General features: G+C 47.4%; 1 protein-coding gene across 1 annotated transcript in view; it reads left to right on the top strand.

Annotated features, from left to right (window-relative positions):
- Positions 1-15745, top strand: part of ROR1 (receptor tyrosine kinase like orphan receptor 1) — a 147253-nt gene that overhangs the window by 96871 nt on the left and 34637 nt on the right. Inside the window, exons 2-4 of the mRNA XM_030279729.4 lie at positions 1464-1535; positions 13477-13764; positions 15194-15224. Coding sequence (XP_030135589.4) covers positions 1464-1535; positions 13477-13764; positions 15194-15224 — 391 coding nt within the window. The remainder of the gene's footprint in view (positions 1-1463; positions 1536-13476; positions 13765-15193; positions 15225-15745) is intronic.

Below are 15745 nucleotides of genomic sequence, written 5' to 3'. Positions count from 1 at the left end.
GCACCTCTGAGATCACCCAGCACTGGGGGTCCCTCCAGGGTGCAGGACTGGGCTGTGGGATGCTCATTTTCAGTGAATGTTGCCAGGACTGGCACCCTGAGCGCCGCTTGGTTTGATTTCACCTTCCCTCTCCCACCCTCAGTGCCGTGCAGCATCGCTCTCCTCCTCCTCCAGGTCAGGCTTCTCAGGGCTGGCTGGACACAGGGGATCAGGAGGTGCTCTGCTTTCCCATGCCATGGAATGTGTGTGCACACCCCTTCCTCCCAGCCTCCCACCATCACTCACTGAAGCTCATATAAATCTATTTCTCCCTGGGGGATGACTCCAAAAGCCTTCCCTGGTGCCTGAGCAGCCTCAGAGGCTGCAGGTGGATCTGCTGTTACAGGGAGACAGTAAATCCTGGATGAAGTTTGGATATTCTGCTATGACCTAGAGCTGAGGCAGGATGTGCTGGCTTAACACCACCCTCCCTGAGATTTGCTGTTTAAAATATAAATACAGATTTGAATCTTCATTCAGCTTTTCCTGAAGAGTAAGGAATTCTCCCAGCAAGGAGCAGGTGCTGCTGGGGTTCAGATCAGTCCTTCCAGTCCTCTTAACTTCAGTGTATAAACCACATCCTTTCTCGTGCACATGGGTTTGCTTGTAAATATTAATAGAAATAGAATATTAATATCTTCTCAGCACTGTGTTTCCCTCAGCTCTACCACTGCAGAGTCCTTCTGCCTCTCTAAAACCCATGGGGAGATTTTAGGGTGGGTCAAGTCCATCCCAAAGATTGGCTGTGATGCCTCAGATTTGGTTTTATATTTTCACATTCTGAGCTGCTTCAGTGTGAAATTCTGAGTTTTACATCAGGGGATGCTGAGCTCTGTGCACAGAGCAGGGACACAAAACAATTCCTGCTCCAGCTGGGCACCAAGGACAAATGATCCAAACCTCAGCCCAGGAGCACAAACACCGTGGGCTGGAGAGAGAAAAACAAGCAGGGTGGGACTGCCTGGGCTAAAGCTGGAATGGGACAATGAACTCCAAGGTGCCAATGGAGCAAAACTGATCCCAGGGAGAGCCCCCGGGAGCGCTCGTGCATTTTGGGGCCATTTTTGGTTCATTTGGGTGCAGCCCTGGCTGGGCTCTGGTGCTGCCCGAGGTGGATCCATGGAGGAGATGCTTTAATAAATCCCGAATTTATTCTGTGACTCTGCCCAGCTCTGCTCTAGGGCAGCCTGAACAAGGCATCAGCTGCTTTATTAACACGAGGCCTCACAGTGAGCAGCATTGCCAAACCAAGCCAGCCCTGGCCCGCTGCCTTTTCCCCCTTGGCTGATTCTGCTGCCCAGATGGCTCAGCCTGCCAGCACAGAGCATCAAATCATTTTATTCCTGTGACAGCAACTTGATTCCTGATGATATAGAATCCATATATTAACAGCATCTTGTGGTTCTTCTCTTTTCCCCTTCCAGGAGTGAATTCCTCGGTTGTTGCTGATTTCATGCCCACGTCGTCATGGAACATCTCAAGTGAATTAGATAAAGGTAAGCAGGCAGAAAAAAACCCCAACACCACCTGAAATAAGATTTTAAAATCTCCATTTTTCTTGACTTGACCAAATCAGCAAATAAAGGGGGTCAGGGGGTATTCAAGATTAACCTCATATGCCTCAGGATCCTCTGACATTTAATTCCGTGTGGTTCTGGGATTTCTGGAGATTGCTGTGTGCGTTTCTTGTATCAAGAAAATGTTCTACAGGGCAAAAATATTTAAAGATGTTCTGTCACACGTTTTATCCTGGTGGATCTTGGGATTTGAACTCAAAATACACAAGCATCAGGCACTCTGTTTACTCTGATGTATTTTATTACAAAATTTTAAGGCTTTAATAATACAAAATACATTTGCAGGTGGTAATTAGGTGCTCTCCAAGGGGTATATATTGTAAAAAAATGAGAGATTTATCATTCTCCTTCATTTTGTAAATTAAGCACTGCTAATTTAAGGCAAATTGCTGAGATTCCCTCATTGCAAGGCAGTGCAAGCTCCTGAGTCAAACCTGTGCATCTTTGAGGATGCTCTTAGCCACCCTCACTGCACAATTTGTCTACCACTTTTCATTTGCCAGCCATTTACTGCTGAGATGGAAATTTCCCACAGCAGAATTGTATTCCAGATGGTTTTCCCAACTGTTTTTGTCTTTGTTTTGTTACTGTTTTTTGAACATGTGTTCGTAATGTTTGATGTTTATGCATAAATATGTTTTCTGTGCTTAAGGATGAGGAGAATATGTAATTCTGTGTACTTTGGGTTGATTCTTTCACATCTGCCTTCCCAGCAGGGAAGGAGCAGGATTTTGTGGTGATCTAGGCACACAGTGGAGAAGATGAAAGTCAAAGGGCTGGTGCTTGCTGGTGGGAAAGGGAGAAAAGCTTGTGGTCATTCAGCAGAGAATTCCCAAATCCCAGCAAACTGGGAAGGTGTTGACAGAATGGAGTTCTTACCCCAGGTCTGGGCTGTGCTCAGGGAACATCCCAGAGCTGGGGAGAAGTGAAGGTGGTGCTTCCCCCAGGCAGGAGCGTGGAATCACAGAGTGCTTTGGGCCAGGAGGGACCTTAAAGCCACCCAGGGAGACATTTCACTGTCCCAGGCTGCTCCCAGCCCCATCCAGCCTGGCCTTGGGCACTGCCAGGGATCCAGGGGCAGCCACAGCTGCTCTGGGCACCCTCACAGGGAAGGATTTCATCCTGATATCCCATCTCAACCTCCTCTCTTTCCACATTTCTTCCCTGTTTGGCAGCTTTTTTTGGTTTTTCAGAAAATAGGAAATAATTAAGTGGCCTAGAAATAAAACTCAGGAGTTTGGAAATGCCAGCAAAGGCAAAACTTTGACTTGGGAGAGTCCAAGCACTCTTGATTGAAGCATCTCCCCACATTACCTCCGTGGCACCTGTTGCTGAGCTGGAGATATTGTCAGGAGCAGGTAAAACGAAATTCCCGGTTTCTAATCCGCCTGGAATGCAGCAAAGAGCGGCTGGGGCTGAGTCCCGCATTCCTGGGGGATTACCGGCCCCTTTGCTGCGGCTCATTAGCGATTAGAGCTCTGGCAGCTGCCACACCTCAACTCGGATTTACATACGGGATTAAAACAAAGGTTTGTGCCCGAAAAGCTTCGTCAGAGGGGCGGCTTCTCCCGGGGCTCCTGCCAGCACAGGCACGCAGGTTCTGGCTTGTCTCACCTGGGCTTTCATGTGGGAGCTGCTGCTTCCCTCCAAGCCCTGAAACTCCAGCTTGGATCGAGCCAAGCCCTGGGCAGCACACGCTGAGCTGGGCTGGGGAAACCTCCCAGGAGAAAATGAGGCTGGGTTCCCATTTGTTTTGCATCTCAAGGAGTGTCTTGGTTTGAACAGACAGGTGTCTGCTGAGGAAGGCAGGAGCCTCCCCTGAAATGGAGAATGCAAACCCCCTCCCTCCAGAATATTGTAATTTTGAAATTAAGGGAGTCTCAGGCAAAGATATGGAAGTAGGAATAACAGTTCTTTATTAGGTAAGAAAATAAAAATAAAATAAACAATGCAGTAATACAAAACCCCACTGCCAGAGTCAGAACATGCCCTGTCCCCCTGTGGGTCAGGGAGGTGGCAGCAGCCCCATCCCAGGGTGGCTCAGCCCTCCTGCAGTGCCAGCTGTGCTTCTGCTGGAGAAGGATCCTGCACAAGGGGGGAGTTTTCCTCTGGAGCTCCAGGGCTGGGGGAGATGGGCCTGGGCTCCTCTGGGAATGCAGTGGGAAGAAAGCTGCTCCTCTGGGAATGCAGTGGGGAGAAAGCTGCTCCTCTGGGAATGCAGTGGGAAGAAAGCTGCTCCCCTGGGAATGCAGGGGGGAAGAAAGCTGCTCCTCTGGGAATGCAGTGAGAAAAGGCTGTTCTGTTGTCCCAAAATCTCAGATTATATCCAAGTAGGAATATTTGGCTCCTCCCCTGGGCAGAGCATCTCCCCATAGGATGATGGAATTTTCTCAGCCATGCAGGGACACTCACTGCCATGAACAGAAGATAATTAATAATTAATGGCCCATGAACAGAAGATATCTCTTGGAGGGCGGATTGGTTGTGGCAGAGATAAAGAAAACTGCCCCATGAACAGAGGATAACTGCCCCAGCTCTGACAGATGGGAGTAGGATACACACTCCCAGCCACATCTTGCATTTCCAACCCAAGACAAGGAGCCAAAACCCACTTGTCTTCCAGGAGGTGCCGGCATTGCAGTAAAACTCATTTTAAAGCCTGTTAAGTTCACCACATGAAAGTGGATTCCAAGCAGATTTCCCAATTAAATCCCTGCCTGCTCTAAGTGGCTCTGACTCTACCTGCTGCCTTTTGGAAACGAGCATCTCCTCCTCCAGTGTGTGCCCTGTGTTGGGGAAGGAGGAACAGCTTGATAATAATATTCTGCATTTTGAAATAATGACTTAATTTGGTGCTTTCCCTCGCCGGGTGAGTTCTGCAGTGATTATCTTACAACTGAGCCCTATTCAGGTTTCAATTTCTATTAAATAAGCTAAATCGACAGCATTAAACAGTTGCCTGTTTATTCTTTTTAGCAGGAAATGAATTTAAAAGAGACGCAGCCACCCGTGAAGAGCTGTTGAAAGCAACGATTGATGGGAGGGAGGAGGTGGTTTCTCACCAAAACCTTAAAAAAACAAACAAACTGGGCATAAAAAATAAAAAATAATCACTTTTAAAAGGGGGAGATTTAGCTATTAGCATTTCTCTCTCTTTCTCTACTGGTAAACCGTGGTGTGCAGAGGGAATGCCACGAGGGAGAAAGAGAAAGGAAAATATGATCCTATAAATATTTAATTCTATAAGGAGAAATAAGTGAAGTTGGGGGAAAAAAGGGGGCTGTGGTGGTAGGAAAAGCCCCATTCCAGGGGGCTGCTGGCAGCATGTGGAGCCTTTCATTCCCAAGTTTTTTGAGATTCCCTTTGGTGGGGGGAGCCTGGAGCAGCCCCAGGTGGGAGATCTCCCATGGGACTGTGGTTCATTGCTCCAGGAGGTTGGGAAAAGCCTCATCCATGTGTGCTCCTGCACAGCCCCAGGATGTGGCACAGGGGTTTTCTCCTTGGATTTCTCCTTCCCTGCCCTTCTGTCCCCTCTGACCACCAGCTCCTGCTCCAGCTCTTTGTCTGGGAAAGCTCCCAGTTTCCCATCTTCCCTCCCTCCTTTAGCAAGGTGAAGAGCCCTCCATGCAGCTGGTCCTATCCCACAGAACAGATCATGGAAGGAGAGGCTTTTCCTTCTTCCTTCCATCCCATCTCAGTTTATTTACAAAGAAATAGGCCTGAATTGGAACGAGAACCTATTTACGTCTGCTCCACTGGAGGAATTGTTTGGGATCTCTTCATCCTTAGGCAAAGATTATATTGGAGTCCTTGGCAGGAAAGAGTCAGCTTTGGAATATTATTTTAACTGTGAGCAGGACTCAGCTTCAGTGGCTGTTCATTCTGCAGGGCTGATAAGGGAATGGTGCAGCTGCCCTGGAATGGGTCCTCCCAGTGCCCCATTCCCACCTGCAGCCTCCTCCAGAGGCACAGGGATGTGTCCTGGCTGTGCTGAGGGCGCTGGGGCAAGGCTGCAGCTCATTTCTTTTGTTGGTTCCTCCTCCCAAGATCTCTTCCCTTCATCCTTCAGCTTCCAAAGAAAACCATTGCTGTGAGTTTTATTGCCTATTTTCCTTTTCCTTTCATGTCCTATCAGCTCTGACAAGCCTTGGAGCTTGGGAACCATTTCCATTTCCAGTCATCCACGATCCCAAGCCCAGGCTTTGAGCTCCCCACAGCCTCTGTGGGGCACAGCATTTCCCAGTGCCTGGAACAAACATTCCCTGGAGAGCTCGGCAGCAGGAGTCAGGATTTGACAGTGGAAGATCCAGCTGGGATTTATCCTTAACATTCAAAGGCATATCAAGGATCATTTGATATCAGTGATCTGGGGATGCACAGCCCAAAATGAGTGTGGAGGGTCCGAAGAAGGGGTGTGAGAGGTTCAGCATTTGGGACTGCGTGTCCTGAACTTCCTGGAGATCCTGGTGTGGGCAGAACATTCCCTGGAAGGGCTGGACAACAGCAGGAGGGAAATGCAGACAGGAAGGTCTGCAGGACATGGGGTGCAGCCAGCTCAGGCAGCCTTTGGCTCTCCCTCACTGACAAATCCAGGCTGAAGCTGCCACCTTGGCACGCCCTTGCAGGCAGGGAAAGGACCTGGCTGGGAGATCTTCAAGAGAAGATCTCGGTGATGTCCCAGGGAGGATTTGACTCTTAGGCAAACTACAACCCAAACATAAACACAACCAAACGTGGGGAAAACCAGGTGGGTCGAGGCCTCCTGCCTTTGGCCCCAGTCCTTTAGAGATTCCAGATTCTCCTTTGAAATCACTGGATGCGAATTTGATCCGTGTGCTGAAAGGGGAAGAATTACAGCCTTCACATTCATGCACAATTTACCTTTCTATTTTCCTTTATTATCTGGGGGATATGGGGTAAATCAAGCTCCCCTGATGGGGCTCAGTGTTCTGATTCGATTTGTGGGGTCCCGTTAGTAGCAGGGCAGTAAATTACTGCTACTTTGTTTGAAAATTTTTTTAGCCACAGTACATTAGCTCCTTTTGTTTGCTTTTCCACTGACGGAGTGCACGTTTTTATTTGAGAATTTGTGTTTCTTGAATGTCTCATTTATAAATAATACAGGGTGTGAAATTCGAAGGTCACAGAACACAGCCTGAAAATGAAACCACCCTGAGTAACTTTGGGCTTTCACGGCAAAATCTTCCACAAAAAGCTTCACTTACATCAGATTTTTTATATAATCTGAGTGTGTGCGGTGAATATTGATCATTATACATAAGGTAACTATATATAATAACCTTTTCCTGGCTCATCCAGCTATCTTTGTTTATTTGAAAGATTGATAGATCAGAGGGTCAAGGGACGTGTTTTATTGTACGTTTCTGTTCCAAATTTCCTGACATTTTTGGTTGAAAAAAAAAATAGACCTTTAAAAGGCACAGAAAGGGCTAATAAGAACCAGATCCTAAAGTGATGCTATGTCAGAATGTCAGAAATAACAGCTTTTCTTTGACTCCACAGCATTAATCTTGAGGCACATACCTTTCCATACACCCTCCCTTTAATGCTGGAGTTTTTCTTTGTGGCTCTTTACTGCAGAGCAGCTTCTAAAGTGACAACAAAATCCCTTGATGGTTTTCAGTAGTTGGCTTTATAGCTGGATGTGGACATTTGTTTACCTATTCCAAATCACTTTTTTTTTTTGGTGATAAAGTTTAGAAGTTTCCTACTTGGGCTATAAAACTGGTTCCTGAGTAAAGAAAAGCTTCATTTCCCCTCAAAGTGACCTCTGAGACATCTGTCCTTAAACCTCAGAGCTGTCTGATGAAAGGAGGGGCAGAAGCAACTCTCAAAAGCATCCAAGAGTTCATGCAGGGCAGGGAGTTGCCCAGTTCCCACCCAAAAGCAGTGGGATTCAGGTTCCAGATAATTTTTTGGAAGTCTGGTTTCCCTCCACAAGCCCAGCGGCATCTCCAAGCTGCCAATTATCAGAATGTCAAAATTAATTCTGAGAATCCCAATGACAGTCCCAGGTGGAGATCTGCAAAGCCATCAGGCCTGGAGCTGTGCCCTGCCTGGTTGAGGTCAGGGGGTTATCCTGGGTGGCACTGAACCCTCTGGATGGAGTCTGGGAAGGGAAAGTCCAGGACAGAACTTCCATGTGCATCCCAAACTGACTCCTGCACATCTCTGAGGAAACCCACTGGAAATAAAGCTGGGCAAGCTGAGGCAGCAGGTTTCCTTTGTCCCAGGATTGCAGACATTGGATATTTCCTGATACTTTTCAAGAGTTGCCAGATCATGACTTGAGTACAGCATCTCTTCCCTCCCACTGTCATTCCTCTTGTTTATTCATTTAAAATAGTGAAATCCCAAGTGGGAGTTTTCCTTTTACCCCTTTTAATAACAAGGTCTGGTGATCAGACCCACAGGGAATTGTCTCTCTCTGTGAGTTATGGGCAGATCCAGCAATCCATGGTGAATCCTTTTTCCAAGGGATGTGTGTGGCCACGCTTCCATCAGAAATCCTGCTGCTTCCTTCCTTTTCATGGAGCAGCCAGCAAGCCCCTCCAGCATCTTCAGTCTGGGCGGACTCTGTGTGGCTGACCTTCTCCAGAGACAGTTATTCCATAGGGAAGATTCCCAGTGGTGTGGGTTTGGTGGCAGTGCTGAGATCGGTGGGTATGGAGCACATCCAAGAGCACACTGGACTCGTGGACGATCCAAGGCTCTGAATGAATGAAAATGCAGCTTTCCCTGAGACACTTCTGGGCGTTTTTCCAACGTGTGCAGTGACAAAGAACCAGGGAGCTGCCAAACCTTTCAGTTCACAAACATAATTCAAGGCCAGGTTTACAGAATTCACAGAATCACCAGGTTGGAAGAGACCTTAAAGACCAACGAGTCCAGCCCAGCCCCAACACCTCAGCTAAACCCTGGCACCCAGTGCCACATCCAGGCTTTTTAAACACACCCAGGTTGGATGGGGCTTGATCAGCCTGGTCTAGTGCCCATGGCAGAGTTTGGAATGAGCTGAGGGTTGAGGTCCCTCCCAGCCCAAACCATTCCAGCATTCCATAAATGCAATAAGCACTGGAAGGTTGGTGTCCCTTACTCCAGCCAGGGCAGGTTTGAATCTTCAAGTCCAGAATTAAACAACTTCTCCAGGCCAGCAGCTGGAAAAGGTGTCTCCACAGCTGCTTGAGGAAAGGTCTGGAGATGTTTGCAGAGAACTGTGTTGTTCCCCATCTGTAATGGAAGGAACTTGGCTCACCAGCCTTTCTTGTGCACCTGGATTAAAGCTGGTTTAGGCTTGAGCAGAGACTTTAATTTTAGCTTTTCTTTGAATATTCCGAATGATCAGAAGGGCAGAAATAGAAGGATAAATGAAACAACAAATCTTCTCATAAAATGACCCTTCCAGGGTCTAATCCTGCATCCCCATCGTGCTTTAAACACCTTGTGAAATCAGAAACATGCAGCACACACGGTGCTGGGGGGGAAAGGTCTCGCTGTGGCCAGCAAAATCCTCCTGCAAGCCAAGAGGGTGTTACTGCTCTAAACTGTGCCTTTGGTAATTTAAGATAGAGTAACCATGTGGTCACAGAGCAGATTAACATTCTTTGGCTGGCCAGGACGAGCTTTTATTTTGAAAGCCACCTGGGTCCCACTTAAAAGTAGTAGAATAGTGGAGGATTTATTAGGACTGGGCAGGCTCCTATTTAACAATGTCAGGGCAGAGCTGTGGAAATACAGACACTTTTCTTCTTTGGAGACACACAACGCTCTACATTTCGTCCTTGCACAGCTGTTGCCGTTCTGTAACATCAAACCAGCACAAAGTTTGGCCATGAAGGATACCTAATATTTGGGTTTTATATGCAGTGTCTCCAATTTATGCGCTCAGAATCATGAGGATGACTTATGATGTGTTGTGTTTGCCTTGGCAATGGCTCAAACCCAGAAATATATTTCAGGCTTGGCTTTCCAGATATTATCTCAAGTCATTTATAAGTTCATTATAGGGCACCCGCTAGTGCTGCTCTAGTAAAGGGGCTGTCAGCATTTTTCAAGGGTTTATAACTCAGCCATTAAAAAAAAAAACTCTCTGTGGGCTGAAACTTGGCATTCAGGGTCTAGGCCCAGCAGTAAATTGTTTTTACAAATTAAAAAAAAATCAGTTTGACTATTATTAAATTATAGGTGGGCTAAATTTTATTTAGAACTCTTTCAGGCTATTCTCCTGTACTTCTGTAAATTAAAACATTTCCCAAATGTTTTTATAGAGAGCTACTCTAAAATATGGACAGGCTTTTGTTCTGTGCTTGAAACCCTGAGATTTAACTTAAAATATAATAACAGTGCTTATCCCAGCATAGCACTTTTCACCTTCAAAGTGCTTTATGAGCATTATCTCATTAATGTACATAGCAGCCTCCCCATGATGTAAGGGGGATTATTATCCTCATTATTATCCTCACTTTATGGCTGGAGACATCGAGCCAAAAGGTTTAAGGCTGTTTTTAAAAGGCCTTAGTTGCACAAATCCCATGTGAGCTTTGATTGGCTTTGGGTGTCTACTTCCCTTTGGCTCTTCTAAAAATCACAGCTGAGCTGATTCACCCAAGGCTGCTCCGAGCCAGGATTAAACTCAGACTTTCCAAAGGCCAGTGCCACCAGACTGGATCATTCCCAGTACACAAAACCCATCCTTTTTCCTAAGAAATTGTTCTTTAGGTCAGAGGGAGTCAGCTCCATCTGAAGGGCTCCCGGATGGCAGGAGAGGGTCAGATGAATTATGGTGAAATGGTTTGGATTGGAAAGGACCTTAAAGTTTATCCCATTCCACCCCTGCCAGGGGACACTTTCCACTAACCCAGGGTGCTCCAACCTGGCCGTGGACATTTCCAGGGATCAGGAGCATCCACAGCTTCTTTTGGAAAACCATGCCAGGTCCTCACCCCCCTCACAGGGAAGAATTTCTCCTTTGATGGGCTTTGGAAGGTGAGAGACACAATAAAAACACAACTGGGCTTCTCTGCAGCCCCTCCACACCAGGCAAGGGCAGCAATGGAGGAGTTTGGTGCATGTCAGAGGAGGGATGCTCATCATTTTGTGTGCCTCAGCAGCAATACAAGGTTTTTGGGGAGTTTATTTTCAATTCCAAATCTGCTTTATCTGTGAGAAACATCCTCCAGAGCTCCCAATGCCTTCAAACCTGCCCTGTTTAAATCCCATCTCAGGTGAGCTGCTTGATCTGGCGTATCATTCTGATACTAAATGTACGGATTTGAGGACTAATCTAGGGTGAATTTAGGAGATGAATTTGTTTTAGTGTTTCTGCAGTAGCTCCTGGAGGAAGGTGGAGAACAACAAGAGGAGTCAGCAGCTCCTGAGGCCACTTGTGTTGGTACTTACAGAGAAGTTGCAGCCACACTTTTTCACTGACTTAACAATTTCTATTGATACTTCAAAATCCTTCTCCAGCCTTTGGAAACCTGCCCTACATCCTCACTCTTTGATTTGCCTCTCCTGTATTCCTCAGGACCTTTAAAACCTGCTGTTCACCGTGCTGTTTGTCAGCCAGCCCATCCCAGGGTTAGCTGGAGATGGCTGAGGGAGCATTATCAGGAATTACACAAATGGCTGCGGTTCAGAAACGTTACCTTGGGTAATTAACTGCGGCTCTCCGGTCCCAGGCTATTAGTGGGGCTTTATTAAACCCAGATTGTGCAGAGAGCCCAGCAATCCAAGAGCTGGCTGGAGCTCTGCTTCCCAGGGAGGGTGTTGGGATGGCAGGGCAGAAACCTGCCTTGGGATGGAGCTTGGAGAAATGGTCCTGGGGAGCTGAGGAGCCCTCAGACACCCCTGAGAGACTTTGGACCCTGCTGTCTGTCCTACAGGGCTGGGGTCTCTGCCCTTTTAACCCCATCCACAGGTTTCCTAAATAGTTGGATCCACGGGAGTATCAGAACAGCTGTATTTTCATAGAATCATGGAATATTCAGGTTGGAAAAGGACTTTAAGATCACCAAGTCCAACTAGCATCATGTTCACCACTAAACCACGTCCCCAAGTACCACTTCCATGTGTATTTTGAACATTTCCAGGCATGGTGACTCCACCACTGCCCTGGGCAGCCTGTTAACATGCTTTACAGCTCTTCCCCTGATTTTTCCCCCTGGTACCCAATCTAAACCTCCCCTGGTGCAACTTGAGGCTGTTCCCTCTCATCCTGTCCCTGCTCCCTGAGAGGAGCACAGTTTCACACCTGCACATCAGAACTTCCTTGAAAAAATACAGGTGGAAAAGAAAAAAATCTGTGGGTAGGGCCTCGGTGCCAAATGTTTGTCCCAAATGGCTCCTGGGACCAGGTGAGGACAGGGACGCTTTGTTCAAAGTGCTGTGCAAACACAGGGTAAGTTGTGTGCTAAACAGATTAAAAACAAAGGCAAGAGATACTGCTCTCCACAAACCATAATGAAGGGAGGAGCTGGGCAAGCCAAGATTACAGGAATAATTAGGGAAGTGGCTTACTTAGGCAGGTTGGGTGGCTGAGCTGGTTTGGAACATGCTGGAGGGTTTTTTCACACTTTTAGGAAGGTTTCTTGCTGGAGTGAACTGCAGATGGACTTGAGAGTGGTGGAGCACAAGCAGCACAGCAGCAATTTGGGGATGGAAGTGTCCAAGGCCAGGTTGGACAGGACTTGGAGCAACCTGGGATAGTGGAAGGTGTCCCTGCCCGTGGCAGGGGGTGGAACTGGATGAACTCCAAGGTCCCTTCCAACCCAAATAATTCTGTGATTCCAAGGTCACTGACTGATTCTGGCTTCTCTTGACCTCCTGTTTGGCTCTGAGAGTTCAGGAGCCAGATGCAGTGGGGATTTCTCATTCCTTGGCCACCCTGCTGGGACAGCTGATGGTGGCTCTGGGCACAAACAGCCACTGTTAGGTTGGAACCTCTGACACGGAGGTGAGAGCCTGAGGATCCCATTCCCCATCCCCAGCCCATCTCCCTCCCTGCCTTTAGAGGATTTAATGAAGAGGTGAATACAGTGAATGAGGAATGGGCCTCTTCCTGAGGGATGGCCAGTGAAATAGCCCTTGACAGAAAGCAGTGCTCAGGAGTGGGTTAGGAGAGATTCATCTTCATAATTTTCATTTCATTTGATTTTTCAGCCCTATTTCAGATTGGAGGTAATCCTCAGTACTTTTAGCCATGGAAATACTGAGTGAGAATAAAGTCTCCTTTCCCAGATATGATCCTTATTCCTCATCTCTGCAGCTGATGCTTACAAAATCATGGACAAAGCACTATCTGCTCAGCCTGAGTCACTCAAAATGGCATGGAGACAGGATCACAGAATCCTGGAATGGTTTTGGTTGGAAGAGACCTTAAATTCCACCCAGTGCCACCCTGCCATGGGTAGGAGCACCTTCCACTGTCCCAGGCTGCTCCAAACCCTGTCCAGCCTGGCCATGGACACTTCCAGGGATCCAGGGGCAGCCACAGCTTCTCTGGGTAACAGGATTTGCACTTCTGAATTATTCCTTTCATATGTTCCTACATTTGGTGGATTCTGGCATAAGCCACAGGCAGGTCAGCATCAAAAATGAACAACTGGAGTGCTGAGACGATTTTCCTGTGTTTCTGTTAGGAAAAAGAAAAGAAAAAAGAGCAGCAGTGTTTTTTTTTTTACTGTGCTAAATGAAGCCAAAGAGGAGCTGTTGAATCAGCAGAGGGAACCCTGCTATCCATCTCCTTTGTGTCTCATCCAAAGACAAGCAGGAGCTTTCTCCACAATGACATTCCCTGCTCTGGAGTCCTTCATTCCCCTTCTTTTCTCTCCAACCCCAGATTATTTCCTGACGCTGGACGAACCCATGAACAACATCACCACCACCCTGGGCCAGACTGCAGAGCTGCACTGCAAAGTGTCAGGGAACCCCCCTCCCACGGTCAGGTGGCTGAAGAACGACGCTCCCGTGGTGCAGGAGCCCCGCAGGATCTCCTTCCGAGCCACCCCCTACGGCTCCCGCCTGCGCATCCGCAACCTGGACACCACCGACACCGGCTACTTCCAGTGCGTGGCCACCAACGGCAGGAGGACTGTCTCCACCACTGGCGTGCTCTTTGTGAAGTTTGGTGAGTTTTCCCCTCTTCAACTCTTCCAGCTCTTGCTTTTAGGAGAAGGTGTTTACCCAGGGGAGAGCGGTGCGCTGGAGTGGTGGATTAGTGGGATTGTTGAGGTGGGAAAAGCCAAGTTTGTTAAACTTATTAAATTCAGGTTATGCAGAGAGAACAGAAATCCATGAGATGATTCAAAATGGGCTTCCCAGGGAGGGTGTTGGGATGGCAGGGCAGAAACCTGCCTTGGGATGGAGCTTGGAGAAATGGTCCAGGGGAGCTGAGGAGCCATCGGACACCCCTGAGAGACTTTGGACCCTGCTGTCTGTCCTACAGGGCTGGGATCTCTGCCCTTTCAACCCCATCCACAGGTTTCCTAAATAGTTAATTCTGTGGGAATGTAGGAACAGCTGTATTTTCATAGAATCATGGAATATTCAAGTTGGAAAAGACCTCCAATATCATCAAGTCCAACCAGCACCCAGCACCACCACTATGTTCACCATTAAACCATGTCCAAGGTGCCACATCCATGTTTTTTGAACAGTTGTAGGGATCTGCCTTGACTGTGACTGTTCCAACACTTTTGGAGGAGAAATTTTCCCAATATCCAATCTAAACCTCCCCTGGAACAGCTTGGAGCTGTTTCCTCTTGTCCTGTCCCTCTTCCTTGGGAGCAGAGCCTGACCCCCTGGCTGTCCCCTCCTGGCAGGAGCTGTGCAGAGCCAGAAGGGCCCCCTGAGCCTCCTTTTCTCCAGGCTGAGCCCCCATTAATGGGGTACCTGGGTAGATTCAGACCAGAGGAGAAAAACTCCTTTATTCTGAGCGACCTCGGTGTCTGGTGAGTGAGAAACTTCAGCTGGCACTGCAGGCTGAGGGGCTGGGATGAGACACATATATATCTGTCAGGGAAAATAAGCACTCATTCTCCCAAGTTTATATTGAGATAACTGCCTTCAAAGGTGATCTTACCACTCAGAAGATTCCAAACAAGAAACAGGTTTTGTGTGTCTTCTCCCCCTCCTCCTCCACGGACAGGGGGAAATAATTCACCGAGATGAAGATATTTGCACACAGTCCTGGTTAATCCTCTTTGGAACTGGACAAATAACATGCAAGGAATGATGGATGTGATGAGTTTCATTGTTTTTTTTCATAAATCTCCCATGTTTTCTGATTTCTGATAAGAAATTAATCATTAGGTGCTCTCCTAAGGCAGTTTCAAGAGGAGGGTGAGTTCTCACCTGTTTATTGTCCTCGTGTCATGTTCTGCAGCCAATACAGGCTTGTCTTTGGTGCTGAGGGACTGCCACTCCCCTGTTCAACTCCATAAACCACAGCCAACACCACAGACTGCTGCTTTTATCTTTTAAAAGGTTTTCAAAAGCTTCCTGCTTGCTACCTCGCTGTAACTCATCCTGCTGTTTTTCTTCTGTCACTTTTCCAGGTCCCCCGCCAACAGCAAGCCCAGGATCCTCGTAAGTCCTTTCATGTCTCTTCTGTGCCTTCATTAATCTTGCATTTCAGCAGTCAGAAGTTCATTTGTCATTTGGTGTGACAGGAGCACTTTTCCATTCTGCTTTTTAAGTCAGATAGGATGGTAATTTATTGTAACTGAGTTATCTGTCTCGCAGTGATATTTTCATGTTGTCGTGTCAACTCCTATTTCTTACCCCAGACTTCTTAATTTCCAATATTATTACCTTTAGATCCTCTGGTGCCTTCAGTCTGTGAAGTGATTTGAGTGCACCTACAGGTACTTCATCCATGTCACAGCCCAGTTTGGAAAATATTTATCACTACAAGCAGATTTTACTACCCAGGGGCTTCTTGCTGATTTTAAGGGTCATAAACTGTGTCTGTCTCTCTGTACCTGTATGAATAAACTGTCTGAAAAGATTTTTTAAAGATTTTTTTAAAGATGGAGTAGGTGGGTGGGAGCAGGGGCTGTTTGTAGCACAGCTCCCTGTGTCCTGGAGCTCAGGTTTGGCTCCTGCTG

Source organism: Taeniopygia guttata, chromosome 8 (genome assembly GCF_048771995.1).
Source record: "Taeniopygia guttata chromosome 8, bTaeGut7.mat, whole genome shotgun sequence".
Taxonomy (NCBI): Eukaryota; Metazoa; Chordata; class Aves; order Passeriformes; family Estrildidae; genus Taeniopygia; species Taeniopygia guttata.
This window is presented reverse-complemented; position numbering and strand designations above follow the sequence as displayed.